Source organism: Chelonia mydas, chromosome 18 (assembly GCF_015237465.2).
Source record: "Chelonia mydas isolate rCheMyd1 chromosome 18, rCheMyd1.pri.v2, whole genome shotgun sequence".
NCBI classification, from domain to species: Eukaryota; Metazoa; Chordata; order Testudines; family Cheloniidae; genus Chelonia; species Chelonia mydas.
Genome location: NC_051258.2, coordinates 19,478,869 through 19,506,747, shown reverse-complemented (window position 1 = coordinate 19,506,747; position 27,879 = coordinate 19,478,869). Strand labels below are relative to the sequence as shown.

Here is a 27,879-nt window from a genome sequence, read left to right as displayed (position 1 = left end):
CCTGGGTCTCCTCCTTGACCCTGCCAGTCTCTCCACTCTCTACAGCCAACAATGGACTGAAACATTCTCTCCCTGCAGCCCCCTTCTAATCTGGTCTTCCTTTCTTTATAGTCATCACCTAGCTTGGCTTCATCTGTAGTTAGGCCTGGTTCCCACCCTCCAGGTGCAGCCAGGTGAGTTAGTTAGCCTCTCAGGCCCACATTAACTTTTTCAAAACCAGGATGAACCCTTTCTAACACCGTGACCTTCTAACACCGTCAGACAGATCTTTCTAAGAGTTCCCTTTGGGCAGGGTCTTTGGAGGGTGATAACGATGTTATTGGTTGTCCTCTGCTGTTTGGTTTCCCAAAGCACTTAATGATGCTTTCCCAACACATCTAGCCTGCCCGAAGTGGGCCTACGGGCCCGGGTGCTCCGAAGAATGCCTGTGTGTGCAGCAGAATACGCAGGAGTGTGACAAGAAGGACGGCTCCTGCAGATGCAAACCTGGTTATCATGGCAAAAGGTGTCAGACAAGTGAGTGGTTAGGTGACATGGGCTGTTTAGGGGAATATTTCCCTGGGCTTTCCTTTTTTCCTCCCGCTCATTAATTTTACTGGGAGAACAAAGAACCACTAAGACCCTCCCCAAGGACATCCTGTTAATTAGAACAGGAGCAAGCCCAATTTTCAGCCTTGGTCAGCTAACTTAGGGTGTCTAGTTCCACACACATTGGATGCCGGTGGAAACTCCCTGAACTTGTGTCCACAGTCCAGCTAGGTGTGATATGTTAGATCAGTGGGGGTCTGTTAGCGTTCCACTGCAGATACCTCGAATCCCTGATGCTCAGTTTGGGCAGCGTGTTCGTCCCAGGTCTGTCTGCTAATGCCGAATGCTTTTTCTTTTCAATGTCTGTCATTAACAGAGTGTGACTCCGGCTATTATGGTGGTGGCTGCAAGAACAAATGCAGTTGCCCCTTGGGAGTTTCCTGTGACCATGTGAGCGGAGAGTGTCAGAAAGAGTGTCCCGAGGGTTACCATGGGGAGAACTGCGACCAAGGTAAAACCCGCATGTGGAACTGGGTTGCGGAAGGGCAAGTGTTGCACCAGCACAGATTGCGCATGTATCATATTCTACTTTTCAGAAGCTCAGTGAGCTTCGCTGGCAGGTACCTCTGAATGCCGCTGTTCAGCTTGTTATAGTGTATCAAAACCACAGGGGTTTAAGGAGGAGATTTCCCAGGTACTGCAATAACCAACATGCTCTAAAAACGGAGAGAGAGAATAACTCGGCAGGCGGAGTCCAGATATTTTATGCTTTGCAAGGCTGATTCCTCTCGCTATAGCATGAGGACAGCGCTTGGGGTCAACAGATGTACATATCTATTCTACTGTTCTAAAGGTTACTTGCCTGAAAGTTTACAAAGGCGTTAATGACACACGTAACAATTTTTAAGCACGCTGTAGATACGGGGTAGATTTTTCGCAAGTGCCTACATGTCTTGGAAGCCTGAGTCTCATTGGAAGTACAGTATAACTGGCTTCCAAATCAGTGCCACACTATTTAGAACACCAGTTTTTATTACATCAATATATTTACAGAGGCATTTACAGCACTTTACATTGGGGGTGGCATATTTCATCGTAAAATGCTTATTAGACAAATAAAGGACACAGACTCTGTACAAGGGTTGGTGTGAATGGTTTATTTCTAGGCAGGCAGTTCTTTGAAATGAAGCATTATTAAAGCTGTTCCTATGTGGCTTCTGGTCTAAATTCTCAAAAGCCACTACTGGTGTCTTTGGGTACTTCCAGTTTTGGATCCCCAGTGTGGGACACTGTAAAGGGACCTGATTTGGCTTCTTTCAGATATTTCAAGTTGGGCATCCACAATCGCAAGTCCCTTTGAAAATGTTGCCTCTATATGTCTGTTCAGTGACCTGGCGCTGTACTGTGGCTAGAGTTTGTCTGTTAGTTCTCCAAGGATGAGCCCTGGTTTATTTCCTCTCAAGTTCACTGAAGGGCTTGTGAATTTCAGAAATGAATTGGGACAAAATTCTTCTATGTCCCAACTTCCAGTTCACACATACAACCTTCTTGTGTACTTCTTGTTAGGCCAAATATCTTTCCAGGGTGCCTGCAGTGTCCTGTGCCAGCTGCTGCCTATGCAGAGTCTGAACATCTGTAGGGGTCAATTTAAGCTTCCTCTCCCTATAGGAGCGAAGCCAGAAGAAATGGCTTTAGATGATAAAAGAACATCCAGGGGCTGTATCAAAGCATTGCAGTTTTTTAAAGTGTGGAGGGAAACATTTTTTAATAATGATTCTTAATCAGAGCAGGAGGAAAAAGCCACACTTTATCCTGCCATTTGGGTGCCTCGGCTTTTATAGATGAAGATGATATTTAGCAGCGTTTTCTTCTTCTTCCTTTGACATCTGTTCATTTTCAGGCGTTCCATCCCTGGCACAATGGAGTCAGAGTCTCCTTTCTGCGTTTTATTCCATATTAAAGCTTTTTTTGATCTGAAAGAGGAGAAGAAAATCTTATATTTCAGTGGTCTTAAAATTTAACCTGGTGCCCCCATATGATCCTTTTCTCAGTGTCCTGCCAGGGCCAGCGTGGCAACTGGAATACATGGCTGAACCTCCCGGGTAACTGCGGTGCAGTGCTCAGACTGTACGAGCTCCCTGGCTTTGTTAGTTCATGGCAGAGGCGCATGTTAGATTTTCTTGCAGTGAACTCTCGTAGGTTAATGTAAAAAGGCAGTAAAAGAACTGTTGCTGTGAGGTGTGAGGGGATGATTAACCAGGAAACATGACTGCAACAGAACTTGGAAAATTGGACTTTGGTCCAGCCTCCAATTTGGCCCACTGATCAAAAAGCATCATCCCCTTTTGTGTAGCTGTTTTGTTCTTGGCGCATTGAATTATTGTTATTACGTGTTTCTGACATTGGTGCTTATGGGCCAGCCAAGGGAGGGGCCCCATTGTACTAGCCCCATTGTACTAGGTGCTGTTCAAACCCAGAGTGGCAGACAGCCCCTGCCCTGAAGAGCTTCGGTCAGAGTAGACAAGACAGACACAGGTGGGGGAAGGGCTGTAACACACCAACAGAGTGACCTGTGTGATTGCAGCATGTGACGTGTTCGTTCATCAGTTCTTGGTCCATGGGGATGCTGAGGGGAGGAGTGGCCCCCTCTGGGCCCCATTTTTGTCTCCTCTAACCTTAGCGCCAACTTCTTGGATCTGGTAGGAAATATCCAAGTGCTGTCGTCTTCAGACATAGAAAGGAAAAAACCCACAGCATAAAAACACTCGCTGCTGCTCAGTGTCCACATTCTGACTGTGACTACCAAATGTTAGTGTAATTTAGTAGCATGTGCCTATGCTGAATAACAGCACAGAAAATGTAGACCATTCATTTTATCAGTGAAGGCGAAAGCCGTAGATTTTCACCAAAATATTCCAGTAGAGCAAGTCAAAGGGTTTGCTTTTATATCTATTCTACATTCCTGTGAAAAGCCAATGACAGCAAATAATCTATCTCGATCAGCTTGGGGTCTGTGCCTGCAACCCACTCTCTCTGCTGACATGACTACCCTCTTAGCAACAAGCTCTGTGGCTTAATTTTGTGTTTGAATAATAGTGCCGCAAAAAGCGACGGGGGAAATAAGAGAGACCCCGCCGCCCCCCCCCCCCCACTCTTTTGCCTGTCACTTCAGCCAACTCAAACGAATTCTTTTTTCTTTGAGGTTTGTGAGAGTGCTTCTCTCCTTTTTTCCCTCCAAAAATGTTTTAATTGTCATGTGCTTCCTGGTACTATCCAGGTGTATAAGTGGCTCTGCCAAAATACAGTGAGAAAAGTTGTCTGTGTGGGGTTAATTTAGCTCTGACTGTAGGCAGGAGGTGCTCAAAATCTTGTCAGCCCATTCTTGTCAGTTTTCTAGACCAGAAACTTGGGATAAACCCTGTAGCTGAGCACATCTCAAAACTTTGGGACGTTCGCATCCCAACTTTGTAGTTGGCACCCTTTTGTGGTAAAAGTCTGATCTTTGGGTTGCACATCTGTGCTGGACTGCTGAGCCCTGTGAGGATTGTCCAACACTGTCTCAAAGTTAGATTCATGCTTGTGTCTCCCATCATGGCCAATGTTATGCCCATGGGACTGACCAAATGATAATGCCACTGATTTTTCTTAGTGATTCTTCCATGCCAATCAGGCATTATTCTCCTGCAGTTCTTGCCCTCTTTCTCCGATATTCTGCCCTCCTTGCCAAATCTACGAGAGTTTCAGGAATCTACCAGAGGAGATGCAGAAAACGTTTGCAAAGTTTGTGCTTCATTACAGAGTTCCTAGCTTCCAATCACCTGGGAAGCAGGGGTCCTTCCTAAGGTCACTGGTGGTCTCAGATCTTCCATATGGCAGAGAACTGCGCTGCCTCTGGAGCCACTGAGCTAGTCCAGGGGTTGGAAATGTCAATCAGGAGATGCTTTTTGAAAGAATAAAGAATGGAGCTAAAGTCCTCAGGGAAGAGTCACAGGAAATAACACAAATATTTTCATAGAAATAATAGGCTCTTGACTCTTGTTTGGATCTGGAAACTATTAAAGAGCGAAGACAAGCATCTGCCACCCATTAGCAAAGTAGAGAAACATTAGAAAACTCTGCAGTGTTGCTTTAAATCTCTGAACATGTGTGGGGGTTTTTCCCCCTCCATCTTTTGTGAGTGTCAGTGTGTTACAATGCCTGAGTCTTATGAAACGCTGGGGCACATGTGCAAACGCATTCCAAGCCTGGAGCTCTCCTCAGAGATTCAAATAGGATTTAAGGATCTTTAACTTTGAGGCACTCGGTCTATGTGGGGCTTAATTACTAAACCAGATCGTTCTGCAAAAAAACAAAATCTGGCTTTCCCAAACAAGCCTCGCACAGTGAGCGAAGGAAATGAAAATGTGCGTTCCTCTTGTGCATGATAATTCGCTCGCTCACTTTGCATTACATTATCCATTGTCGACAGTGCTGACTCATAAAAATTGGACTCTGTAATGTCGGAGAACTTCGGTCTTCGCCTTTGAGGTGTTTTTTTTTTTTTTGGACTTCAGGTTAGGCAATGATTTGGGAGAGTCGAGGTTTGACTCATTTGAAAATAGTGTTCTGGCGTGCAAGTGTGTGCACATCTGCCCTCTAGTGGATGGGAGGTCAGATGTGCTGAGGTGTTGAAAGCCACTCCTGTAGCTCAAGGGGTGAGGCATGCAGTTATGGAGGTTCTTAGGGCTATTCCTCTTGGCACTTGCATGGGGTTAACTGACGTCAGTGGTGTCTGTGTGTGTGCCAGTATGTGTCCATTTTATGTGTGACTCAGTATAAGCGTGGGGGCTTCTTGCACGGCATTTGTCCTCCTATTGTATCCTGCAGCGATAACATAATGTTGAATTGAGGCCGTCGCAATCATTTTGATGGCAAGAGACTGATATGACAAATGAATGGTTGCGACTTCTCCACATATTGTACAGTTGAGGCAGGAAATCCCTGACCCAAACAGAAATATCCTCCTTAATTGCTAAGGGAACACAGGAAAAACTAGCCATGTGAACATCCTTCCCGCCCTTCGTTTACAATGTTTTTGGTTTTGGGGGGAAATTCTCCTTTAGCTTCCCTGAGCATTAAGATTTAGCCATAGGTAAATTTGACAGACATTTCATTGGTCGGATTACAGAAACAAGATGCCAGAAAATGGGTCAGTTGTGTTTCAGTACAAGGGAACCACTGACATGAGGTCCTCCGTGGTTCCAGGCCAGGAAGGAATGCGGGCTGGTTTACAGACAATGCCCAGTCTTGTTGGAAATATACTAAAGGTGCTAAAATCTGGCAGCTCCTGCCTGTGGATGAATGTTTGTGCTCTGGGTGTGCCTCTAATAAGGACACTTTGCAGGCAACAAACCATAGGCAGCAGGGGAGGGCGGTTTGGCCTCAAATGGTAGTTACTGAACACATGAGCTTTCCTGTGAAAGGGCAGGTAGCAACAGAGGAGCTCATTTCAAATAGAAAAACAGTGTGGTGCTGTGAAATTTCTGCTCTGCCTCCTTGTCAGGGACCTCTCACTGGGGGCCTGGTGGGTAGGGTGAGGTCTGGAGGGGGGAGGAGGGCATGATGGCTAGGGTGAATGACAGCGTGGCCACACGCACACCCCACTAAGACATATTCCCTCTGCAGCATGGAGCGCATCAGCGGCTGTGTCTGGTCCTGTGTTCACGCCACCCTCCCCAGCTCCTCAGCAATATGCAGTGTGGTTATGCTCCTTTCCAGTGGAAGGGCCATTTCCCCTCTCCCCTTCTGACGCATGCACCGGGAAACCGCCGTAATGTGACCCCACAGAGTCAGGGAAGAGGTATCTCCTTTGTGATGACTGAGGGATCTGAGCTGTGATTAGCTGACAGTCTTCTCTTGGAAAATGTGTCATAGTAAAGTGTGATTTCTCCTCCATTATTTTAACTGTAGAGTGCCCAGAAGGGAAGTTTGGGGTTAACTGTTTACAATCCTGTTCCTGTGGCAGCTCCCCCTGCGACCGGCTCACTGGGAAGTGCATCTGTTTGCCGGGTAGAACAGGACTTGACTGTGGCCGAGGTGAGAAGGCAAGAGGTGTGGCTGCGGGTGGGTGGGGGGAGAGTTAAACTGTCCATTTGGGTTTTTTTTTTTCTTTTGTTAAATTAAAGAGGTTTTACAAACCTCCTGCAAATAGATTGTGTGGAGGTAAAAAAAAAAGGCAGCATTATTCTTGTGTACAAGACACTGACAATAAAACCAGCTAGTCGAGGTCCATTGTCCAAGCTGAATGACGTGTAAGCAAGTGAGGAATGAAAAGTGAATTGGAGTTTCCAGGTGTTGAAGTCTAAGGAATTTTTCTTTACAGATGGCTATTTTCTTTTTTTTATCATTCTCACCATGTCCCTTTAATGTCTGGAAGACCAGAGATTCCTAAATAAAAAAGTTAGCTACAACAGCTGGAAGATATTAGTCATATTGAAATGTCTTAGTTCTAATAGCTTGACTGAGCAATATAAGACACACATGTACGGCACTTAATAGTTCCCCCCAGCCACTGGAGGGGCTTGCAATCACTTTAACAAGGATACTTGACTCAGCTTTAGCACTTCTCAGCTTCTTGGCTCCTTTTTGGAACTAAATGCAAATCTTAGGAATGCTGAGCAAGATCTCTGTCTAGCAACGTGAAACCATCTTGCCCGAATGCCGACCACCTGCTTGAAACATTTTCTTACTGAGGAGCAGGTCAGAACTCACTAATTATAAGAGCAAGAAACACATTGGAAAGTGCTTGGGCTAGCCTAGGTTGCAGAAGTATGTGCTTGCATAAAGCAGGCAAGAAAGCAAACCTATCTCAATGCACAGCAAAAGCAAGTGGTTAGCTCTTACAATTTTAGGATGTCATTGTGGGGAGTGCTGAGCACCATCAGTTCCCATTGAACCCAGTGGGAATGGATGGAAAGCAGCATCATGCAGAAGGCATGCAGGATCAGGCCCTTTTTTAGTGCCCGTAAGCGGCTGGCCTGCTTTACTGTGTGTCCCTCACATAGTTGATGCTGGGCTTCAGGTGCACCAGCTGCCTGCACGCAGTCAGTGCGTTGTGAGTGTTCAGCTCCTTACTCAGCAGCTGCTTTGGGATGCCTAGAGACTCCAGGTGGTAGGGAAAACTTGGTTCAGCCTATTCGACCTCAGTAACTCTGGCTGGAATTTTGTGTCACTGTAAATCTCCTGGCACTGGATGAATTGTTCTTTCTGAAGCAGTGGCGTTTGAGATTCCCAGCAATGTGGCTTTGGTGAAGAGCTGGTGGGTTAGGGCTTGTGCACACAAACTGTCATTTTTCATCTAGAATATCAGAAGAAAAACAAGCAAAACAGGTGAAGAAAACAAACAGAGCCTGCTAATGCATGGAACAAGCAAAGTGGATTCAGAAAACCAGCTCAGGAATTAATAGCATTTGCTGTGGGGGAGGTAGCACTGCTGAGTTTGTAGAGACAATGTACCTGATTCCACTCCCGGTATGGAACGGTGCAGCAGAGAGAACGTTTGGCTGGTAAGGGAAGAAGATTCCAGACAGACAGGAGTGGTGCAGGATGATGCAGGTGCAGCATTCGTAGAGACTCCGTTGTCATAGATAACTGGCCCTAGCAGCTGGGATGCGTGTAGTCAGTCCCCCAGCTCCACACTGAAAGAGAGGAAATTCAGATCACAAGAGCACAAGCCTCACTTAAGTCATAAAGAAACAATAAAATAAACCTGTCTCTTTAGTTCTTTTTAAATGGCTTTGTGGCACGGTTCCCAGGGCTTGCAGGCACCCCAGGGCTGTAATATTTGAAAGAATGCTCTGGAATCGAAGAAACAGATTTCCCAGCTCGTTCCCAGTTACATTCACGTTGTTCAAACTCCTGGAAAGATTGCCTGGTGGGCGAAGAAAAGGCTTGTTAAGTTTAACTATGAGACTTCAGTGCTGCCTTTCTAATGTCATTAGCTTCCCTCCCTTTTCTGGAGTAGGACCCAGGGATCCAGGTAGTAAGAAAAAAAGCTTAATTCAAAGTAAATAACAATAAAGCTCCCTGGAGAATGTAAACCGGGCGAATACTCTCTCTGAAAGCATTTGAATGAGGGTGGGGTTCTGTCCAGGAATGTGGGCTGGTGGATGAGAGATGGGGGTCGGGGGGACAGATTTGAAAACTCGTTAGTGCTTTTTAGGGCATCTTTTGTTCGTGGCATTTGCTTTTCCTGTCCCCAGGCCCTGATGTGAGGAGCAGCAGTAACAGCAAGGGTGAGAAAGGTGTAGAGTGGGCAGCATGGTGGTCTTCAGCCACTTCCTAGTGGACGGGTGTCCGCATTGCCATTGGTACTAATTGCCACCGTATTAGTATTCTCAGCAGAATGGGGTCCATCCCCAGGGGTGGCCTCTCCAAGGCGGGGTTGTATGCACTGGCTGCACAGAAGCTTGCCCTCGCCCTGCCCTTACTACACCAGCTCTGTGGAGAAAGGGAGCGTGTTATCCTCCAGGGCTGTGGAGCTGGCATCTTTCCCCAGCACTAACTGCCTTTTGGAATAATGAGTGGAAATTCCTCTGGCATCCATCTCTGTCTGTGCTTCAGCTTGCCCCGATGGCCGCTGGGGAGTGGGCTGCCAGGAGATCTGCCTGGAGTGTGAGAACGACGCCAGCTGTGACCCGGCCACGGGTGCCTGTCTGTGTCCACCTGGATACACTGGCAGTCGCTGCCAGGATGGTAAGTGGGGCCATTTAAGGCTGGATTTGTTCCATCTCGGTGAATGCGCGTGGGTGGTGATCACTAGGATTCCTACAGGCGAGGCCTGGACTATCCTACTTATTGATCTGAGCCTGTGGTTATCTGTCACCACTGGGCTAAATAAGAAACAGCGCTTAGCATTTTACATCCTGGAGTGCCGGGCGTTAGCTGGTGTCCTTGCAACTCCTACGAGCTACCACGGGTCCCTTTTATAGGGACTGTGTCTACGCTAGGAGGACTATACCAGCATCGCTGCAGTGCCATAACCCCATAGTGGAGGTGCAGCCTACAGCAACAGAAGGGGTTTTTCTGTTGGTGTAGGAACACCGCCTCCCCAAGTGATGGTAGCTTCCGTCGACAGAGTTGGGGGTGAGGTTGGCATAGCTACGCCGGCCAGGGCTGTGCATTTCTCACACCCCTAACTGCAGGGGTGGTGGAACCATTTTTACAGTGGGGGAGCTGAGAGCCATTGACCCAAACTGCAAACCCCGTATACGATGGAAACCATTTCAAGGCCGCGTTGCAGCAGCACCCTCCCCCACCGCACCCTTAGTTCCAACACCTGTGCCTGACTGATGTCACTGTGTTGACCTAAATTTTAAACGTAGCCTACGCCTGGGAACCCAGGGTCCCAAGAAGTTGTGCAGCTGGCCCAGAGTCACACAGTGAGTCAGTTCCTGGGGCCCAGTGCTCTGCTCAGACAATCCCTCTGTGGTCTGGCAGCGGTATGGAGCTAAAGTCTAGCTCCGGGCAGGGAAGTGGCTTAATCCTCCTCCTTGTCTGATGCACGGAAGGAAGCAGTGACGCCAGAAGGAATGCAGCCCCTCAGTGCAGGTTCCTGGACCTGGCCAGCCCAGGCGGGAGCATCAGGCAAGCAGGGTTTTTAAAGCATGTGGCTGGGCCAATCTTGATGGCCCTGCTCTAGAGCCAGGCTGGAAATCAGGGTGTGTAACACCACACGCTGCCTGTCAAAAATGTAACTACTGCACCGTTTGCAGCAGTTTGCTCTTAATATCTCTCTTCCCTTGCAGTGTGTCCAGCTGGCTGGTTTGGGCCAGGCTGCCAGATGAGATGTAGCTGTGGGAATGATGGATACTGTCACCCGGTGACAGGGAAATGTAGCTGTGCTCCTGGCTGGACTGGGGATAACTGCAGGAGAGGTACAGTGCTCTTCGTGTGCCATGGACACTGTGTGGAGGGCACCTCTCAGTGTATGTTCGCTCTCATGTGTCTCCGTTCTGTGTGTGCAACTGTCTCTCACAGCCCCTCTGCCTACCTGCCCTCCCTCTCCCCTTCCATGTCCTTTGTGGGGATTCAAGCTGCACAAAGGACCCTGTACAAAATGCAGTGGTACCCTGTGTTACCTTATCCCCTAGTATCAGAGGGATAACCTTGTTCGTCTGTATCCACAAAAACAACGAGGAGTTGCATCTGAAGAAGTGGGGGTTTTTACCCACGGAAGCTTAGGCCCAAATAAGCCGTGCCCATTGATGGAAGCCACATGCACGCAGAGGAGAGAAGAGAAGCCCTTTCTCCCCCGTGTCCTTGCCCAGCTGAGCAAAGGGCACTGCCATTCACGGCGTGATCTCTCCTCTGTTTCAGCCTGTGACGCTGGGCACTGGGGCCCAGATTGTGCTAACACTTGCAACTGTAGCAACAGTGACGGAAGTTGCAATATGAGGACAGGACGGTGCGTTTGTGAAGCCGGCTCTACGGGACTCCGTTGTGATCAGAGTGAGTGTTGTCGGCAGGCTGGTCTAGCCCTTGGGTTCCAGGCTGGAGCGCTCAGCCAAGCTGAACTCTATTAGCTTTTATGGTAGGAAAAGATGCTGGCCTGGCAGCCCTGCTGAGTGAAGCCCTCTGTTTATCCACAACGGTTAATGCACAGGTAGAAGCAGGGCCAGCTTCCCCCATAATGGCACATCTGTTGGGGTGGGGCTCGTTCTTTTCCCAGGCCCGGTCTCTTTGCTGATGCGGTAGAACACAAGAGTTACGAACTGACCGGTTAACCACTCCCCTCATTTGGAATCAGAAGTACGCGATCAGGCAGCAGCCGAGACCAAAAGAAAAAAGCAAATACTGTACAGTGCTCTGTTAAATGTAAACGGCTACAAAAAAACGGGGGGGAGAAAGTTTAAAAAAAAAAAGATTTGACAAGGTGTCACGGAGTCACCGGCTGATGCTCTGGAGCTACTCCATACGAAGCCAGTCAGGACTCTAAGGTAGGAAACTGATTCTGGGCTTGTTTCATTTAACTGAAGATGGTTAAAAGCAGCATTTTGCTTCTGCATAGTAAAGTTTCAGAGCTTTATTAAGTCAATGTTCAATTGTGAACTTTTGAAAGAACAACCCTAACGTTTTGTTCAGAGTTATGAACAGCCTCCATTCCCGAGGCGTTCGTATGAGGTTCTACTGTATTACCAATGAGTGTCAGCTGTGATTGGTGTTTTGGTGACGTGGATCTGTTCCCTAAGTCCTGGAGCAGAGACCACCAGTCCACTGCAAACAACCAGCCGTCAGATAGCGCTACTTTCATTCACTGCTGCCCTCACTCGGCAGAGTCTGAACCAGCGGCCTCACGTAGCCTCATAAAGTGACCCTGATTGGAAGGACACTCTTGTCAACGTTGGTTGCCTTGTATTTGCTAGAGTGTCCTGAAGGATGGTTTGGGCTAAGCTGCGGACACCGGTGTCAGTGTCACAACGGAGCTGTCTGTGACCACGTCAGTGGGGCGTGCACTTGCAGCCCTGGCTGGAGCGGGACATTCTGTGAGCGTGGTGAGTACCCTGGTTTTGCCCTTAAGGAGAGCTAAGGAACCTGTCGTGTCTAATGAAGTCTCCATGTCACTGGGAATTGTGCAGGACCTCCTACTGGAAGTGTTGGCAAGAAGCACCCAGCAGAGCTGTGGGGACTGTTGCACTGTCCCAAGCTGGCCGCAAAGTTTAATTCTGGAAATAACAGGTTCATACAAACAAGTGAATGATGGTGCATGTAAACAAGGAGCCTCCCTGTTCGCACATGCATGTGGGTATGTTCTGGCAGCATGAAGGCTATCTGATTTTTGCATGGTGCATGCATTTGAAAAGGGTAGCTCTGCACTTCCTGGTTCCCACTAAGATTGAAAGAGCCAACAAAAGGCTGCTCTCACCTTATCTCACACCTGGTCAGGTGCAAGGAACACCAGCAATCTCACAGCAAGGTATCCCATTCCACGCGGGTTGGGTACTTTGTCAAAGCTCCCAAGCTTTGGGGTATTTATCCAAATCAAGCTGATGAACGTTTGGAGAGTCCCATCTTCAGCTGTAAGTGCCTTGGGGCAGGGACCATCTTTGTCATTATGTGCTTGTACAATGAGATCCCCATCCCTGATTAGGGTCTTTAGGCTACCTCAATACTAATAGCCCATTATTGGTCCAAAGCTTCTAATTATGGTGGCTAAACCCCACAGCCTTAACATCCATCAATGTATTTGTAAAACAATTTACTAACCAAAAGCATCTGCAGTTTTGAACAATCCTCTGAGATTTGCCAAAGATTCAGACTGACACTAACATGTTTGTCTGCTCCCAAGGGAGATCACTGAAGAGGCAGATAATCCCCACGCACCACTTTTCCTCTTAGTCACAAACCTGGGCCAGTTTTGCTTTTCCAGCATGTCCCTAGTTCCACGCCTTGCAAACAGCCACCTGCAATAAGCACAGTAACGTGGGTTTTATACGGTGAAAACCAAATAATTGAAAAACTCCCTCCTGAGTTGAGTGAGACCTTGAAGAGGCCATTTCAGTTCAGACCAGAATTTTGCTGTAGAGCTTTGAGCCCCATGGTTTTACGGTGGATACTGCAACACGCCCCGCCCCCCCGTAGTGATGGCTAGAGGACAGCCCACTCGCACTATGAAGGGAACACCAAGAGCTGGCAGCTGCTTTGATGACAGTTTTGTGTCGGGGGTGCGAGACGGGAAGGAGGTGAGTCTTAGTCTGCTAGCAGCCACGCAGCCCTGGAAGGCAGAAGGGGAGCCCATTTCACAGCCAAAGGGAAGAGACCATTAGGCCCTGAGACGAGCGCTTGGCTATGTTCTCACTCCGATTGGAGCCCTAAATACACAAGAGAAAGGTTGAAGGGGGATTTGTAGTTTTTATGGGACAGGAAATGTATCCCACCAATGAACCATGAAGTGAGTTCTCGCTACACAGGTGGGATAAACCATAGCACTGAATATGCAGGAACAAACATTCCTCCAGTCTTCCTGCCCAGTTTGTAATATGTCAATACAAGAGTTTTACGTATTGTTAACAGCTGCCAACCAAGGATCTCCAAACAGGTTATAAACAGGAATGAATGAAGCCTCACCCCCTGCAACTATTAGGGCTTGTCTACACAAACACTCTAGTTTGCAACACATGCAGTGTGAATCTGCCATACATTATTCCCGTGTGGACCCTGCTGACTCATACTAACAGTTCGTTCCTGTGCTTTGATCTACACCATTGCAAAGAGGGGTAGATAAAGTACACTAGGGAACTGTTCTTGCCCATCAGCAGAGTCCACACGCAGGCGAGTGCATGGTAGATTCACACCCCAGCTTGCTGTGAATTAAGTGTTTGTGTAGACAAGCCCACAGTATCGTTCATATATCAATAGGGAAAGGGAGGCACAGAGAGGATAAATGACTTCTCAAGATCTGAGGGTGAAATTCACCCATGCACAAAGAGCTAGCACAAGGTCCTCGCAACAAGACTTAAGTGGTAAAGAGTCTTTGCCTGGCTCACCCACAGATAGTGAGCTAGAGTGGGGAACAAAACCCAGAAATCTGGACTCCTGGTCCTCTGCTTTAACCAGTCAACACAGCTTAATTCTCAGATACTGTATTGATTAATATAGTTATATTAATATAGAAAAATAAATTTGTTTGAAAGGACAATCTGGGGCACTAACACAGGTGTCTCGAATAACCAGCCCTTGCCTTCTGTGGGACATGGCTCTCCTATGGCAGTACCCTGCAGTTCCAAGTTTGAATCCTGTCATGGTGCAAGGGTGTAAATTTTTTATGAAGTTGCTACAAATCCATTTGCAAAGCACTTTATTAGCAGAATGAGCTATTGTGTAATGTCCCTCTCTCCTTGGGAGATTTCCAGCCTTCTGCACACACCGACGATTATACAAACATTTCTGGGCTTTTTCTGTTTTCCCAGCCTGTCCCGATGGATTTTATGGACTGGAGTGTCAGAAAACCTGCACATGTCTGAACGGAGCCCGCTGTGATCATGTGACGGGGCGCTGCACGTGTCCCGCCGGCTGGATTGGCCTTAGCTGTAACCAGAGTAGGTGCCGAGGTTATACCATTAAATCTATCCCAATGAGGATTCCCATTTGCAGGCCACTGGTGCCTTTGAAGATGAACTTGGTCAGAGACAGCTTGCAGTCAATCATACAGTATCCTTGTTTCTTTGTCCTGGCACGTGATCCAAAGAGATTGGCGTCTGCACATCTTTTGCTGCTTATTCCCACCTCTGTTGCTTTCATGCCACAGAAAGGAGTGTGATGTCAGGGAGGGAGTAAGCAGCAGGAGTTGATGGATGCTGATTGAGGAGTTAAACCCTGGGTGGCACTCCTGTCGGATGATACTACATGAGAACAGTAGCCCTTGAAAAGAGACGTACCAGGTACATGGATCAGCTTTGAAGGTGGGTTTTGCCCTTCCATCCAGAAGAACACCAAGTAATTTACAGACGATGGGCCAGATCTCAGGTGGTGTATATCAGCATAGCTTTACTGAAGTCAGTGAACCTGCTCTGATTTGCACCAGCTGAGGATCTGGCTCTATGTATAGGAATCCCTTATTCAGTTGAGACTGCTGTGGAAGCTTAGATTGGCTAAAGGTAATTACTCCACCTGGATTTTGTCCAGGATGAAATTGTCACTCTAGTGAATATTTATCAAAGCTTTTCATGAGGTGCCAGCAGCTCTTTAGGAGCTTGTGCTAGTGAAACAAACATTAGGGAGGGGGGAAAAAAGGCTTCTTTCCTGTGTGACACACACAGCTTTGCTGTTGGCTTCACATTGGTATGAAGAGTCAACGCAAGTGCTTGTGCCAAAATAATCAAAGACCCTGCTTCAGTCTTGCAGTGATGAAATCCTTCATTCTCAGAGCACTGCTGCCTCTGTAGGAGTAGTAGTAGGAAGGTGGGGTTTCAGACGTAGTTTGAAGGCAGGTCTCAGACACCAGTGTCTCCTGCGACATTGATGGCTTTCACCTTCAACAGATGCGTGCTGTTTCCACAGGTCTTTTCCACTTTTCGTCTTCTCTCTCCATTTCAGTTGTGCTCTTTATTGGATGCTGAGAACAGCTGTGCCAGCCAGGGAGGGTGAATTGACTCAGAAAAAATAAGCTCCCCTCTCCATGGCCCCCCAGACCTTAACCCTTTTCTATAACTCATGCCCATGGGAAGGTTTGGAAATGCTGAGTTAGCTTTTCTTATTTTTACATCTGCCTATTACTGCCAGATTTCAGCTAGGGCCAGATGTGGAAGTGCCAGAGTGGGCAGTTCTTGTGCTGCATCTAGCCTGACTATAATCAGGAAATCCCAAAAGTACCAGAGAAATCCTGTTCTTCAGTCTATAAAAGTGGGCTAGAAATCTTGCAAGAAGTTCAGAGACACTTTTGACCTGGATCTGAATTGTGCAGCATTTATCTGAAACAGACTTCCAATCTCAGGGAAATTTTGGGGGCAAATTTTGTCTATTTTGCAGTTTACCTCCAAAAGTTTTGAATGGCTCAGTCTCTGCGCCCATAACTGCAGATAGTAATGAGGTTTGGGGCATCTGTGAAAACAGCTTCCTAATGGATTACCTTCAAAATATCATGGAAAAATAACGTCCATATTTGTGAACTACAACCATATATACAATCTGACTGTTATTTTCTCATGATATTGTAAACAAATTTTTTTTTAAACACACACACACACAACACACACACTTTTCATGAGCAGGCATAGCTGGCAGTTAACCTGACCTTCTTGTAACATTTTGGTTGGTGAGGTTGTGGGTTCGTCCCCTTTGTCTTCTCCCAAACAGCTGCATTTCTGAATCAGCAGTAAAAGTCTATGTAACTAATACCTGTTACTTAGTTGTTGTGCCTAATTCTGTTTCCCTGCAGCTTGTAAGGATCACTGGTATGGAGAGAATTGCAGTCAGGCATGCAGCTGCTTTAATGATGCCACCTGTGACCATGTTAGTGGACAGTGTCTCTGTGCGGCTGGATGGACAGGAGCCACCTGCCAGCAAGGTAATACAACATGTGGTCATGTCCTATTCCAGACTGTCTTCTTCCTTATCGTGGGGAAAAAATCAGCCATTGGAAAAAAAAATTCCAAGTGTCTGTGTGAGTTGTAGTTTGAATCAGCCTAGCAGCTGGCTGTGTGGAGTGCTCTGGTGGCATGGTGATGAGCCTGGATCATGGTTCAAATCATCTCCACTTGTGCTGCACATGTTAACTGTCAGTAAGGGCATTCTGGCCTTGATCCAGCAAAGCACTTAGTCCCAAATCAGTGGGACTATACATGTGCTTACAGTTAAGCATGTGATTACGTGCTTTTTCTGGGTTCCTACAGCAGCTTAACATAATATAAGAACATAAGTACAGCCATACGGGGTCAACCCAATGGTCCATCTAGCCCAGTATCCTGTCTTCCGACAGTGGCCAGTGCCAGATGCTTCAGAGGAAAGGAACAGAACAGGGCAATTTTGAGTAATCCATCCTCTGTCATCCAGTCCCAGCTTCTGGCAGCTGGAGGTTTAGCATGCAGAATCAAGCACTAAAGGAAATTTAGATAATGCAGATATAACCAGTTTTACTTGACTACTACGGTAAACGACAGAGAAGTTGTTTTTCTGCCAAGGCAACTGCGTCCATCCTGTGGTTCTTTGGCAGTGAAATTTGGTAGCATTGTCCAGATGTGGAAGAGCAGGGTGTTCTGCAAGTCAAGATTGAAGTCACTGGCTGCCAACCTGTGGCACTAAATTCATACAACTCCCTTTAAAAATAATGCAGTGTGTTCCGGACTAAACACTCTCCAAAGGCATCTGGTGGACCATTGAGTTGCTTAAATTTCAAGTCATCAAGTTACTGATTCCACAGCCTCCTTACGCAAGGCACAGACATCCCAAGAAACAGGAGCACGTTCCACTGGATCCTGCAGCGATGTTGGGAGGCTCTATTTGTGACACCCCAGCTTGTTTCTATGGCAGCAGCGTGTGAAGTGGCAAGCACGGGGTTATGGACCTCACTGCAGGAGCAGGAAGGAGAAGAGAAATATCTTCACTAGCAACAAAGCTTTTGCACAAAAATACAGGCCAAACATAGTTCAGCATCAAGGCTCTTTTCTTCCAAGTTTACTGTGTTATGAAAGACACCCCCCACCCCCCCATCTGGCCTTTGGAAAAGCCAAGTTTATAGCAGCCTTGTGCCAAGCTGTGTTTAGATGGTGAGCCAAAACCACCTTCCTTGTTCCTATAAACCTCCAGTCTTCCAACTCACTTGCAGTGCCACGTTTTATTGAGAACTTCCCTAGTGGGACACAGGATTCTAATACATTCCCCCAAACTCACTGTTTGGGGCTCCATGTGCCATTTCCCAGACTAGAGCTGAGGTTCCCAACCCCTTTTTTTGCTGCCCCCCATAGGAGTCACATTACAGGGCCTTCCAGGGCAAAAAGTGACTCAACCAGGGGAGTGTGCAGCTCACACCTGGGTTGGCGGCAGGATCTGGTTGGTTCCATCCCTGGAGGTGTCCATGGCAGCGTGGCACGGAGTGGGCCAGTGTTCCTTGCCCTCCCCACCCCCCCCACCTGGAGCCTCTCGCTCCTGCAGGCTCTGGCGGGTTTAAAATACACGGGGTTGCAGCGGGCCAGGTGTCCAGGGCAGCAGGGGAGCCCCCAGCAGTGAGAGAGGGCAGGAGGGTGGGCCGGGGCTGAGTGGTCTGCAACCCCCCACCACCTCACGCCCTCTGGCAGACCTCATGCCACCATCACCGTCCCAGCCCACAGATCCTGCCATGTCTGTTGGTAGGTTCCCACCTGCCTGGCGAGCTTCGGAGGGGTCACTTGGTGTCATTGGAACCACTGCACTGGGACAGAGAGAGGGAGCCAGGCTTGCGTCTACACGTCTGTAGTTGGTGGGAGCTGGAGCTGATCCCTACTTCGCACACACGGAATGGGAGGAAGCCTCGGGCAGGGCTCAGGAGGTCAAGGCACCACCAAATGGCTAAAGTGGGAGCTGTGGAGAAGCTCGCAGAGGGTGGGGAAAGCGTGGGAGAGAAGAGAGAGTTTACGGTACTGAGAAGATTTTCCATGCACGTGACTCCCTCACCTCTCTGCTGTTTCTCTCCCTCCCCTTCCCCACCCCAGCCCAGTCCCCTGTGACCTGACACCTCTTATATGCAAGTAAAAATGGAGAACCTTCCTGTGGACCCAGCTAGGCAGCCCTCAGGCATTACTGGATTGTGTTCTTGTTACTTATTTCTAGTGGTAGCAGCTCCATTTCATTTCTGTCTACTCCTAACCCCCACTGCCTCTCACGATACGACAGGCCTGATCTCTGCATTTTAAACCCAGTGTCGAGCTGCTTTCTGACTTTGGTCTTTGTCCTGATTTTTCCCCAAGCGTGTCCATATGGTTTCTATGGCACGAACTGCCACCAGCACTGCCTCTGTCGGAATGGCGGAACGTGTGACCCCGTCACGGGGCACTGCACATGCCTAGAAGGATGGACTGGATTGGCTTGTGAGCTGGGTAAGCAACAGGAGTGGGAGCAGCCTTGTTAACCACGGGCCGTTGAAACCTGCAGAACGTTTGTTGCACGTTTGACCCTCTCCCAACAAGTTTTCCCTAATTTCACTTCAGTCATTTCATGCCCCAGGATTGCAAGAAAATGGTAATTTGGCTGCAGAAGGATAGCGAGGAGCATTGTTGGGGCTCAGTGAACACAGTTTGAGCCATTTTTGGTATTAAAATATAATGAAAACGGGGCTACCACATTTCCAACGAAAAGCAGCAATGCAGCTTCGGAACATTTTGAGTTTGGTTCCAAATGGTTTTGATGCCAGAGTGTGTCTGAGCTGGCGCAGCCCGTGCCCGTGCTCTCTAATCTAATCTACACTCAGTCAAGACTGCACCCAAGGGGAGGAACACAAGTGGTCAATGGAGCCGTAACTCCAGTCACCAGTCTTAGAACAATCTGGTGATAACAGCAGGGTCATTAGCATTCTCCCTCTAGAGTATGTCTACACTGCAGCTGGGAATGTGCCTCCCAGCATGGGCAGACAGACATGCACTCACTTTGCTTGAGATAGAGCGCTAAAAAAGAGCAGTGTGAACATTGGAGCTCCCATGAAGGTGAGGGCTAGCTGACCAAGCTCAGACACAGGGATTTGGGCAGGCTCGAACTCAGGCAGCTAGCCCACATCTCCACCAGAGCTTCAATGTCCACACTGCTATTTTTAGCATGCTAGCTCGAGCAAAGCTAGCGCAAGTCTGTCTAGTCAGGCTGGGGGCTGCTCCCAGCTGTCGTGTAGACATATCCTTACTTTCTATCCCCAAGGGGGAGTTGTGGGTTTGTATCTCTGGACTAAGATTCTATTGTGCTATTTCTAAAACCACTTCAGTCAACTCTCTGGCTTCCCCTAGAATGTGCGCAAGGACGGTACGGTGTGGATTGCCAGCAAGCCTGCGACTGCCAGAACAGGGGGCTGTGTGACCGTCAGACAGGCCTCTGCATCTGCCGGGCTGGCTGGACTGGGCCGCAGTGCCAGAGCTGTAAGTGAAAGCCACAGGAGCCTACCAATGGTTGTAGCTTCTACTTACCTGCCAGGACAAGGGACCAGGTTTGGCTGGCCTGAGCCCTCCCTCAGATGGAACCTTTCTGAGATTCAGGGAAGTCTAGTTACTTTGGTTTTTTTTAAAAGGCTGCTTTTGATACAACGAGAAAAGCACAAGTCCTCTCTGCTGGAGGTAGCTGATAGTTTGCTTGGTGCATCTGTTGTAGGTGCCAGGGCCCAACATTTGGCTTGCACAGCTCAGGAGAAAACAGGCCATGGTTTTAGCTTTGTGAAGTCGTTCTGCCGGGCGCTGTGCTCCCCTCAAGGTCTGAACAAAAGAAACGTTGTTGATGCCGTTCCCTGTGTGTACCCAGTGCGGTACAGTCACGAAAAGGCCACGTCCCTTCCCAGAGATCCCAACGTGTCACCCTGCTCCCCACGAAGTGAATGGCAAACCTGCAGGAGCAGACCCTGAATTAGACGGATACACAGCAGATGGCAATGGAAGGCAGGGTGAAGCTGAAATGTCATAGGAAAACCTCCACCTGACCCAAAACTTTAATAGCTTTATGCTGCTCCAGATCACCTTCCCTCCTCCCCCTTTCCAGCTTCTGAGCTTACTACTGGCACCGCTGTGCAGACCCAAAATGCCTGGCTTCTGTCCTAAGCCCCAGCAAGCTCTTAGGCCTGCCTTCCGCAGGCCTCATATTCAGCTTATCTACAGACTTTACTAAGTACCCTGGCAATCCCTTTGCTATTAGCTAGTGTTGAAAGGGGAGCTTCAGGGACTGGATCAAGTCCCAGAAGATCAGCAAAGGGGAGCCCCTCCCCTCCCAGAAGTCCCAGCAGCCACAGCAAATGTAGCCCACTGTGAAGGGGGTTATTAGACTGAGGCTGGTAATCAGCTGAAGCCGTGGGCGTGAGTGACTTGTCTGCTGCAGTCATTCCCACCCTCAGCAGCATGGCTAGGAAAGGCCCTGACATTTACAAGGTGTTGACTGTGTCGCTGTTTTGGTTCTGGGCTCTTGTAGGTAATGTGGGGGTGTGGCTGCTTTGTTCCCTGGATCATTAGCAGGAAGCAGACTGTGGCCTGTAATATGATGTTGCTGGAACATTTCTTAATGTGGGACGAAGGTCAGGCAAGTTTCAAGAGCTGTTTGAGGCTTTGCAAAGCTGAGAAATCCTAATCTTCTCCTTCCCGAGTATCCCTTTCATAGGTATCCCTTTCATTGATGCACTCTCTGGCTGAGCTGTGTGTACGTTACATTATGTGTAGCATTGTCCTGCTCCCTGTCAGCCTCTCTTCACACAGCAGGTCATTCCAGGGCTCTAGTAGCTTTTGTCATCTCTCTCTGAACCCCTTCTATTTCTGCTTGATTTTTCACCCCCCATTGTGGGCATTCCATTGATCTGTATAAGGCAGCTCTGGGGGATTTCAGACTCCGATGAAAGCAAGATGTGCTCTTGTGAGGTATCCAACCTCATGGTTAGAAGAAAAGTATCTGAATTCTTGGATTCTGCTCTGAATGGAACCTTCAGAAGCTTCTGAGCCTTCTCCAAGCAGAATATCGAGTGTTCTGCTATGTGGCATTGAGCTCCTCTTGGGCCAGTGTGCGTGAGGGGCCAGGGCAGAGTTCTGATGGTGCCAGTGAAATTTATTTTAGTGTTTTCCAGACCTGGATGTGGTGTCATGATGCAAATTGCAACCAGCAACACCAGTATATGGTTCTGCTTCGCCTTCCAATTAGAAAGTGCAGGAGAGAATTACCCACAGAAGCAAATGCTCAGTGGAAGATTCCAAATGTCTGCTCAGTTCCATAGCCTCCCTGCTTGTTACCCTCACTTATTTGCACTGGACCTTAGCCACCTGGTTCTTGTGTCTGAGGAGAAAAGCAGAGAATGAGATCCGTGCCATGAAGACGTTTGACTGGACTTGGCGCACCCGCAGTACAGCCTTGAGTACTGTAACATGAAACACACATCTCACTTAACCGTCCACCATCTTTGGGGACTGGCAGGCACCATCCTTTTGGCTGGGTATTCAAGTCAGCCTCAAGGCACTTTACCAAATCACAGGTCCATGTCACTGTGATATATAGAACTCTTTGCGCATGACCCTCCTCTAGTCAAGTTGTTGCTTTTCACAGGGCAGCTTGAAGCAATGGGTCATCATAACCAGAATGATGATTTGCAGTGAAACTATTCAGGACTTTTTCTGTCTCACTGTAGGCAGAATTTCACTACATTGAGACCATTGTCTATATTGACAGTAAGATTTAAAAAGCCCAGCAATGCCTATCCCTTGCTAACTTACCCCATCGCCACCAAAAGTCAGAATGCTTTATTTGACTTCTTTTTAGGGGTTGTTTTTTAGAAAAGTTAGGTTTCAGAGTAACAGCCGTGTTAGTCTGTATTCGCAAAAAGAAAAGGAGTACTTGTGGCACCTTAGAGACTAACCAATTTATTTGAGCATAAGCTTTCGTGAGCTACAGCTCACTTCATCGGATGCACTTTCCACAGTATGCATCCGATGAAGTGAGCTGTAGCTCACGAAAGCTTATGCTCAAATAAATTGGTTAGAAAAGTTAGGTGTGCAAACGTGCACTACAATATATGCACAACTATGTTCCTAATCTATGCTTGCAGTTACCCCAGTTGCATGTGCAAATTGGGTGAGTGCATGGGCAAATGCACCTATTTTGTCATTTGCACATGCAGTTACTGAATTTGCGTACTCAGTCAAGTTGACTAGCTGTCAATTAGGTGTGTAGCTTGTGCGTTTATGCAACTAACTTCTCTATAATTCAGACAATGACTCTCTTATCTGGTTTTCATCTGCCTTAAGAACCAGCCTCTCACTTCCTCATAGATGACAGGAGGAAAATGGCCCTGATGGTGATACTATCCTGGCCCCCCAGCTCCCACTAAATGGTGCCAGGAATAATGCTTCCAAAAACATTTGGTGCTGTTAGAGAGAGAGACTTTCACACCAGATTAGGAAGAAGAGAATGTTTGTGCAAAGAGCAGTTTGTCGGCTCACAACTTTCTTTCTTCCCCTCTTCCTGCCTGGCTCAGCTATTCTCCCCGCCTCAGCACGCACTTTCTCCCTGTCCCGGATTCTGCCAAAGTTTCTGACGTCATGGTCTGTTGTCTCAAAGGTAATGGTGATGTCACAAATCCAACCGCATGTGCCAAGTTCAGCCCTGACGTAGGTGTGTGCAACTCTGCTGACTTCCATGGGAGTTGGAACTGTTTAGGCCAAGGCTGAATTTGCCCCAACTGACCTTATGACCTCGCTTTATGAACAGTAGAATCAGAAAATCCCTCTCTTAGAAACAAGCAAAGATTGTTACGGAGAGTGGCAAGGAGATGCTGAGTCAATGGATTGCCCAGGGGACTGGCGATTTTGGGAGATGGAGCCTTTTCCCTGGTGCTCACTGGTTCACTCTTGCCCAGAGCAGTGGTGAGGAACATGTTATTGTCTGGGGACTGTACAGTGGCCAGTGTCACATGAGTTTATTCCCAGTCAACAAGTTTCCCCTTTGACAGATAAAGCAGCAGCACAGGTGGATCCCTTGTTGGTGGGCTCAGCCGAGAGACCAAGGACTGACTGGGCTACACAGATTAAATTCTCCTCTCACTCCTCAACAGCCGTGGTACAGGGATCCTTTCAGGTCAGGGCTGAAGTGCTCCAGCCAAGCAGTGCTGGGAAGCTTGCCCAGCTGCTGCCCATGCTGTACCTCCTCTGGGGATGAACGAAGGGCTCCATTCTCCAGAGCTGTCGAGCTGGTACCTATCGCCACCACCAAAGAAAGGAAACTAGTCTGATCTATTTGATCCTGTTCCTAGTCTCGTTAGACCCAGCTCTGCAGACTGACAGATCCCATCTGACTTGTCAAACATGAAGTGAAACATAAAACTTCACCCCCTGACATGAGAACACGAGAGGGACATAAAATAAACGTTTGCAGTTCTTTGTGCCTGGAGAGCATAGTTTGAATTGCCCTGTGTAATGAAACCAGACCATGCCCGTATTCGTTCTGTAGCACCCCTTTAACCCCCACCTCTCTGTGCGTTTGAATCTGTGCAGCTTGCCCGGAGGGTATGTTTGGAGACCGCTGTGCAGAGCAGTGCGCCTGTGGGGCTGGAGTCTCATGCCACCACATCACTGGCGCCTGTGACTGCCCCACAGGCTGGAGGGGCCAGCGCTGTGAGAAAGGTGAGAGAATCACGTTGCCTCTGCATCGTGTCTGCTGCTTAGGTGTCCAGGATGTTCTCGTTACATTTCAGCCTCAGATGAAGTCACGGAGCCCTGGACGTTTTGGGAATGAGCCTGATTTCTCTAGAGTAACAGACGAAGTAGGACTAGATGGCTCAGGGGATGGGCAGTGGGCTATAGAAAGAGGCTTGTACCTCAGTTGCTGTAACAAATGCTGCCGGCTGGCTGATGTCAGAGTTCGAGCCCAGCACGCTCCCCAGTAGACAGATAGCCACCGCGTTATTGGCACTGCTAGGCACCAAGACATCTCAGCAGAGGCCCAGGACTAAGTGGGTCACAGAAACTGAACTCCCACTCACCTCTCTCAGCCAAGGCAGCTTTGGGGAAGTTTGTGTGGCTGGTGCCCCACTATACCTATTCGGTTAAGAGGACTGTTTTCTTGGCTTGTCAGTCTGGCATCTCTCAATGCACTAGACAGAGAAGTGTGCCGAGGAAAGGGGACCTTGGGATGATTGGGGGAAGCAGCCAGACTTTGAGATTTGCTCACTTACGGAGACATCGGCTTCTTAGCAACTCCTTGGACAGAAGGTGCCCAGTTGGGACATGACGTGTCTTCAGCTCACATCAGTGTTCAGTGGGGCATTTCTTTCACGTTTCCAGGAAGGCCACAACAATATTGCATTAAACCTTTAATTACACTTTATTTTGGGGCCATAAAATTCCTGCTGGTGCTGGGCACTAGGAAGAATTCGCAAACCTTTTTGTCTTGATTTCTTTTCCCCACCTTGTTTCCTTCCTACAGCCTGCCTGCCTGGTTCATTTGGGAAGGACTGTGCCAGCCGCTGCGACTGTCCCCCAGGAACGCCTTGCAACCATGTCACTGGCCAGTGTGGCTGCCCTCCAGGATTTATGGGCCATGGATGTGAACAATGTACGGAGGAGGGAACAGCCCTTCTACGGTTACTAGCAGAGTCCAGGGAACTAGACGGCTCAATCCATTACTACTAAAAAAAATCAATGCGTTGCCAAATAGCAGCTCACACTTTGGCAGGCGGTGCATGCCCACATAATCATAACAGAGCAAAAGGAGCCAAGTGGGAAACCAGAGCAGTATATTCCATCCAAAGGATTAGCAATAAATCAGAGTAAGACAGAGCTCCTGTGGATATGAGCAAGGCTGGGAGAGACAGAGGCATGTGAGCACATTCTTCAGTCTGTAAGTGTGTGTATTTCAGATCTCTCTGTGCATGTATGGATGCATGATTGCAGAGGGCATCTAGTATCTGAAAATACTTCCAATCCTCTTCAATCCTACTCCTTTGTGCATCCTAGCGGCTACCCCCATGCTCCTCACAACAGGATACACCAGCGAGACTGGTTCCCATTTCCCCTTGCTTTGAGTGGCAGATGAAGACCATGCGCACTAAAGGCCATTCTAAATCATGGCTCTGGGTTTTGATACCAATAAGTCCTGCTCTAAAGTGGAGTTCTAAAAATGACAATACATTAGGGAGTAGGGTTTGGGGGGAGACCATGAGCCCCCACAATAATGCTGTGGTGTCTTCATCTTTTCTCTTCCTACAGCCTGTCTGGCAGGGACCTTTGGGCTGAACTGCGCTCAGGCTTGCCAGTGCCCAGAAGTGAACCAAGACTGTCATCCTGTCACTGGGGAGTGTATCTGTGCGCCTGGTTACCATGGAAGAAATTGCCAGCTAAGTGAGTTTGCTCTAACCTTTGTCTTCAGCATTGTCAGGGTTCATGTGACTTCACCTACAGCCTCTCTGTTGCATGGTAGCCAATCAGGGACTGTGTTCTTCATGCTGAGTGTTCCAAGGAGAGTCCATGGTCATGTATCAGGGCATAAGCTGATCTTGTGTGGTCAGGAAGGAAGTTTCTGGTAGCATTCACAATTCCCTAATCAGAGAAGAGGGGACTCCACCTTCCTCTGCAGCACTGGATACTAGTCATGGCCAGGAACTGAACTCCAGGAGCCTTGGGACAGCTCCAATATGGGACCTCCTGCATTCGGATTGGGTGTCATCCCAGGTTCCCACTGTGCTTTCCTTTCCCCTCACTCGTGCAGCTTGAGATTTTAAAAAACATTTCCCAGGTTATGTCTTTGTGAACCTTGCCGGTAATGGGGAAAATGATTCTGCCCACACAGGCATTTTCTGTTCCCTTTGTTGCTCTGTCTGTCCCTGCATACTCACACATCCATCCATCAACCCACACCCATACATGCACTCTCTCACCCCCATACACACACTTCCTCTTACTAATTAGTGAGTTTGTGCCATGAAAAACAACTTAATATACACAAGTGCCACATTCTGCCATTTCCCATCTAACCCATGGGCAAGTTGGCTACATAGTATGATCAACAGAGAATTTTGTACTGTTGTTTTTCTCTAAGTGTAAAACTCCTTGGATCAGTTTCCCTCTGCCAAGAGCAAGGAGGGCTATTTAGAGACGCTTTCATCGTCGTCCTTTTGACTGCGCAACTGGAGGAAGGGCAGGGATTGATGGGCACCTTATTGCAGCCCTCTTAAAACAATCTTCCCCCAATTTCATTTTTGCTCAAAGTTTTCTATGCAGTGTTTTTTAAAAATGTATTTTCACTGCACTAATAGCTTTTCCATTAGGAGCCTCCTTGAAAACCAGTGACTTAGCTGATTATTTTTTATAGTTCTATAAGATTTGGCTAATGCAAGATAAAATGTGGAATTCGGCCTGCTTTTGAGAAGCCAGTATCTTGGAGCTGTGAGCACTTCCCTGTGTTTTATGCTGTGCTTTGTGTCCGCAGGTGCTGGGAGGATGAAGGATAGCCTTGCGCTTTGATTATTTCTGTCACAATATGTGGGTTGTATCTAATCAAAACAGTCCACTCCATCATGCAGTCCATTAGGCAAGAACAGACCTGGCTTCCTGAATCTTCATCCTGCTGGTGTGCATGTCATGTCAGCTGGACCGGTTTCTCTGGCTCACCATGAGATCTTTGTTCAGATTAGTCAGGAAATCAGCAGCGTCTCACTCAAAATAGACAGGAAATGACCTTCTCCCACCTCCTCTCACTGAGTGAAGTGCATTGGGTGGTGTCACTGTCTGGCATATATTCATACCAACACCATTTACTCACCAATGTCAATTGTTGTTTTATGAGCAAGTAAACCATGGTTAACAACGTCTCTACAAACGTTTATGTTGATGAGTAAATCGGCGGACCCCTTAGATTGCCATCATGCTACACACTATTTCGAATCATCTTGCCTTGTCATCCGCGACCTAGTGTTTAAATATAAAGACTGGGGAGGAGACACTTGCATTGTGAATGTCCGTGCACATGCCACATGATCAGTGTCTGGGCTTTGTCATTTTTCTAAGCGTTGGGGTTTTTTTTAAATTTCCCCCCAGGATGTTCAGCTGGTTGGTATGGCCCCAATTGTGAGCAGCAGTGTAAGTGCAAGAATCAAGGACACTGTGAGACCACCACAGGGACATGTCAGTGTCCCGCTGGGTACGTTGGAGCTGACTGCAGTATCGGTGAGTGTGCAGCTTCCTTTGC

At 48.0% G+C, this 27,879-nt stretch overlaps 1 protein-coding gene across 7 annotated transcripts in view; it reads left to right on the top strand.

Moving 5' to 3' along the window:
• MEGF6 (multiple EGF like domains 6) overlaps positions 1–27,879 on the top strand; it is a 255,996-nt gene that overhangs the window by 220,533 nt on the left and 7,584 nt on the right. For all 7 annotated transcript variants that reach the window (XM_037881096.2, XM_037881095.2, XM_037881094.2 and 4 more), the window contains 15 exons: positions 382–516; positions 905–1,039; positions 6,478–6,603; positions 9,130–9,261; positions 10,314–10,442; positions 10,885–11,016; positions 11,931–12,059; positions 14,475–14,603; positions 16,442–16,570; positions 18,945–19,073; positions 19,968–20,096; positions 24,189–24,317; positions 25,120–25,248; positions 25,902–26,033; positions 27,729–27,857. In XM_037881096.2, the coding sequence (XP_037737024.1) occupies positions 382–516; positions 905–1,039; positions 6,478–6,603; positions 9,130–9,261; positions 10,314–10,442; positions 10,885–11,016; positions 11,931–12,059; positions 14,475–14,603; positions 16,442–16,570; positions 18,945–19,073; positions 19,968–20,096; positions 24,189–24,317; positions 25,120–25,248; positions 25,902–26,033; positions 27,729–27,857 (1,953 nt within the window). The remainder of the gene's footprint in view (positions 1–381; positions 517–904; positions 1,040–6,477; positions 6,604–9,129; positions 9,262–10,313; positions 10,443–10,884; positions 11,017–11,930; positions 12,060–14,474; positions 14,604–16,441; positions 16,571–18,944; positions 19,074–19,967; positions 20,097–24,188; positions 24,318–25,119; positions 25,249–25,901; positions 26,034–27,728; positions 27,858–27,879) is intronic.